The sequence below is a fragment of the Papaver somniferum genome, chromosome 10 (genome assembly GCF_003573695.1).
Source record: "Papaver somniferum cultivar HN1 chromosome 10, ASM357369v1, whole genome shotgun sequence".
In the NCBI taxonomy this organism is placed as follows: Eukaryota; Viridiplantae; Streptophyta; class Magnoliopsida; order Ranunculales; family Papaveraceae; genus Papaver; species Papaver somniferum.
In genome coordinates, this window is record NC_039367.1 from 133,533,183 (window position 1) to 133,537,858 (window position 4,676).

Sequence of the window (4,676 nt, forward strand, 5' to 3'; positions counted from 1 at the left end):
GAGGGGGAGATGTTTGTACCCTATTAAAATAGCGTACGTGCGTATCACATGAGGCTTATAATGGAAGCCTAAATCTGGTTTATTATGGAAACCGGTCGGTTTGTTATGGAAACCAACAAGGCTTATTATGGAAGCCTGGATTTGGTTTATTATGGAAACCGGTGGGTTTGTTATGGAAAACCACAAGGCTTATTATGGAAGCCTGGATTTGGTTTATTATGGAAACTGGTGGGTTTGTTATGGAAACCCACAAGGCTTATTATGGAAGCCTGGATTTGGTTCATTATGGAAACCGGTGGGTTTGTTATGGAAACCCACAAGGCTTATTATGGAAGCCTGGATTTGGTTTATTATGGAAACAGGTGGGTTTATTATGGAAACCCACTTGGCTTAATATGGAAGCCCAATTCGGTTGAGTCGAATTTGTTGCAAAACAAAGATGATTTGGTGAAATCATCCTTCAAGTCTCGATCTACAATAGCAGCAGCAGAAGATGATGAACTAATGGTGGCGGTGGTGATTGTTGAAGATGAAATAATGGAGATTTTGGTGAAGAATCACAGGCTAGGATCGGTACCCTCAGAATTGATGATTTCTGAGTCTGATACCATAGTAACATTAAGAAATCTCATGTCTACATTGCTTACGGTTTATCAATTTATTGATTAGAAAAGATTATCTAAGTTACAGGACAGACTCCGTTTATATACACATCTGAACAAGTCAGATGCATGTGTAACTCTCAATGACACTAGATAAACGCATATGTAACTCTCGATTACACTAGACAGATGTGTGTGTAAATTCTAGTTACACATGCTAAAAAATTGTTGTAAACGAATATTAAAGTAATACATGTATTTTTTTTTATGTTTTCTTTTTGATGTCTATTTTTTGCATATATATACAAGTGTAACTTTGTATTACACATGTCATAAGGATGTGTAACTTCTGGATACACATGCCATATGCATGTGTAACTCCTGTCTACACATTCACACTGTACTTTAATAATTTCGGGCCTAGATTTAAATTATATTTAGTTACGGGCTTGACAATTTAATAATGGGATCAAGGTCTTTTAATAATTCGGGGCCTACATTTAAACTTCTTTTAATTAAGGACCTCATATTATGGGTTATCCATGGGTGGGGCCTTAGCCTAATTTTCCCTTTTATGTTTTCATAATGGCCAATAGGCATCTGGAACCGACGGGTACTCGGGATTCTTAATGGATCCGGTTCTGGATACACAAATTTTAGAACCAAACTCGAAATCGTTAGGGATCAGACCCAACTTTTATAGGTAGAATTCGGGTCCAGATATCCGAGAGGACCCGGACCCATATTATATACTCATAATGCAAATCTACCATCCAACTTGTCTCATGGAGGCAAAATTGCCGGGTAAATTTTTTAGGAAAAAGAAATTTGCGGGAATTTTGGCGCGTTGGTTATTCTTTTTGGCGCCCAAAATATTTTTGAAACCAAAGTTCTCACTTGTTTTATAACTCAGAACTCGAAAACCTACAACTTCATTCCGTTGTTTTCTCTTTTAGAAAACCAGATCTCTCACCGCCATGCTTCTCCTCTTCTAGTTCTCTGATCTTTACCTGTCTCTGTTTTTTTTTTCTGCAGGACTGCCGAGCAATTTCCACTAATCTTTGTCATACCGCTATCTCCCAATTACTCAGTCGCACACTTCTAATTTCCAAAATCTAGGTTATGATGCTGGACTTCGTAGTCTCAGAGATATTGTTAGTCAGGCTCCTAAACTTTTTCGATCGATTTGATCAAATACCATTAAAATCTCCAAAATCCAGGTTATGATGCTGGACTTCATAGCCTCAGAGATATCGTTAATTGATACGCTAAATTGGGAATTAGGGCTCTGGCTATATATGATTTTCGCTACTGACAGTTGGGCTCCACTTAAAGTTAGTTTTCTGACATTCCATATCTATATTGACAATCGCTCATACCTGTTTGATAAAACTACTCTGAGAGTTTTCTGTCAGATTTGGTCAACTCAATATTGATGAACTCGATTTATGTTTATGTTTCAGATGGAGTTTGGATTCTTAATGAGGTTGCTTGAAAGAGGGTAAGACGATGAACTGGAGAATTTTTGAGGTAATAATTGCTATGTTGAGTCATGATTTAGCTAATCAATAAAAGTAAAATAGTAAACACAAAACTTGCAGGGCGGTCTCTGACATTTGGACGACCTTGTGCGAAAGAACTCGGACGCCCTTTGATATAAATTATTTTTAGCACATTCTTAATGAAATTTATTGCATAACGCTGAAATGAATGGATTTATAACCACATTGCCATATGATACATTTGAAACGAAATGGTTTTTAGTTTTTATTAGAGACAAAAACAAACAGTAACTCATTTGCCAATTGCTTGAGGAAGAAATTTTAAGGACTGATACAGAGCCAACGACAACTTAGTCTTCACTTTAGAACCTTTGATATTGCTTTTCTCGCTCTAGGTGGTTCGGTACACACCTGCATTAGAGCAAGAAAAATACTAAGAAAAAAGTCCAACAAAGATAATTGCTTCAATTTATTTCATTAAAATGCTAAAGTTTATTGCACCGGTGCGCGAATTGGTAATAATTACAGTCTACAGGAGGATTACCCATTTTATGCTGATAAAGTTGAGAAATTTAAAAAGAAACATGATGGTGGAATTTCTAATCTGAAAGTGATATTATTTTTCCAAGAAAAACACCTGGTAAAGGTAAGAAGATATAGAACAAAGTAGAGAGAAGTATAATCGTCCACCACCATTAGTATTAATTAGCTCATTTGTTCTTTCTTTGATCAATCAGTTGAACTGTGATAAGTTCACAAGAGTCTAATAAATTTAGTAATGAATAAACACCTAATAGAGATAGTTTATAACAACGACAGTGTACAGTAGGATTGTAAGAGTATAACATTCTAACACAATAATTCCGCCTTCTGTGGCAGCACAAGATAACGGGCTCCAGAACCGGCCCTGAATTTGAGGTTAACTTGCATTCTGTAGAGTCACTCTTTGCTTGGAAAAGAAGAAACTCTTGCTTCAGGGTAGTTGTTTTGTAACTAGGTTCATCTTTTTCGGCATATATTATCAAAAACCAAAAGGTAAGAGTATCGTTTAAGTTCAAATTCTGTTATATTTTGCCTCATTGGGTAGTCTCTATCTCACTTTACCTTTACTAACTTATGAGTCTGTAGTTTTCTGTACAAACTCATCCTAAATTGACTTTCCAAAAGCAAAGGAGGTTCCTACAAGGAGTAATGGTGTTGCTTATTGTGCCAGACACCCTCTTTGTATGATGTGAGAATGCTAAAAACAAACATCGTTACCAACCCGTTGTGTGCCAGTTCCTTAATATCTGTGTATGGATTAACCAAGACCAATATTGGCATGTTTGTGCCTCTTATCTTTCTTAGATTTGAAGTGAAATTGACACTCTCTTTTCTGCAAAACAATAATGGCTCACAGAAAATACCTGGAGACAGTTTGAAAAATGTCTACAAGTCTTTCGTGGCTGATTACCCAATAGTATCCATTGAAGACCCATTTGATCAGGATGACTGGGAACACCATGCTAAGATGAACAGTAAGGTTGGACAACACGTGCAGATCACCGGGGATGATCTCATTGTCACTAATCCCACCGTATGGATATTTATATATCCGAATAATGAAAACATCAAATTATTGTTTGAATATCAGGCTTTTGATTTAATTATTATATGTGTGGTCACAATATGTCGCAAAAAAAATCAAAAAGAAGTCCTGCAATGCCCTTCTATTGAAGGCTTGTTGTTCTATATGAAGAGATCATATGTTTTAATCATGAATCTTTTTGTTCAGCACTCCAAAACATTGTTAACATGAGAATTTTCTGAATAGCTCTTTTGTTTTTCTGCTAGGTCAACCAAATTGGTTCTGTGACTGAGAGCATTGAAGCGGTGAGAGTGTCTATGCATGCTGGATGGGGTGTTATCGCTAGCCACCGAAGGTAGTACTCAATACTTTATTGGTTATTTAATATATTCATTTTATTAGATGCTGAACTAATTTCTACTATATGGGGTGCAGTGGTGAAACCGAGAATCCCTGTATTGCTGATCTCTCGGTTGGTTCGGCCACAGTGAGCTTGCTTGATTATTTATTAGTTATAGCTGTTATCTTTTGCCTTTGTTTTCTGTTTATATGTCTCCTTTGCATCGTGTATGTGTGATAAATGAACTCTTTTGCGAAGTACATACTGGTAACTGATAAATGATAAAGTTCTCAAAACTGCTGGAGTAAAGATCAACGTTCGAGGTACTTGGTTGAGCCTTATTTTGTTTGATCTGAATTTATTTTAGTGACATGACAGAGGGTATGAATGACTCTTACTTAAATTGTCATCACTGGGGTTCCGTTATCTTCTATTGATTTATTTGATGATGGCTTTTAGATTTTCAGCGAATGAAATCTATCATTAAAGTCATACAAGTTGGTGAAACTAAGATTGGTTAATTGATCATTTGTATTTGCTTATTATAAATTATCTGGTCTTTCAGATAATTGCTTAGTTTTGTGAATTATTCTCTTGTTAGGGGATCACTACCTATCTGAAGCGAATGTTGTCAGCAGACTCAGCACATCCAGAACAATGTTATT

General features: G+C 36.2%; 1 protein-coding gene across 3 annotated transcripts; it reads left to right on the forward strand.

Moving 5' to 3' along the window:
* The first annotated feature begins 1,652 nt into the window (after positions 1-1,652).
* On the forward strand, positions 1,653-4,419 carry LOC113317116 (enolase-like). 3 transcript variants are annotated; one of them, XM_026565252.1, is made up of 4 exons: positions 1,653-1,936; positions 2,066-2,132; positions 3,938-4,026; positions 4,107-4,419. In XM_026565252.1, the coding sequence occupies exons 2-4, from the start codon at positions 2,112-2,114 to the stop codon at positions 4,246-4,248; spliced, it is 252 nt and encodes an 83-aa protein (XP_026421037.1). In that variant the 5' UTR covers positions 1,653-1,936; positions 2,066-2,111; the 3' UTR covers positions 4,249-4,419. The 3 variants fall into 3 exon arrangements, 2 of the variants coding, with proteins under 2 accessions (XP_026421037.1, XP_026421038.1); XR_003343255.1 differs by lacking the exons at positions 3,938-4,026; positions 4,107-4,419 and adding an exon at positions 2,984-3,127; XM_026565253.1 differs by lacking the exon at positions 1,653-1,936 and having other exon boundaries at positions 2,059-2,132.
* The last annotated feature ends 257 nt before the right edge of the window (positions 4,420-4,676 follow it).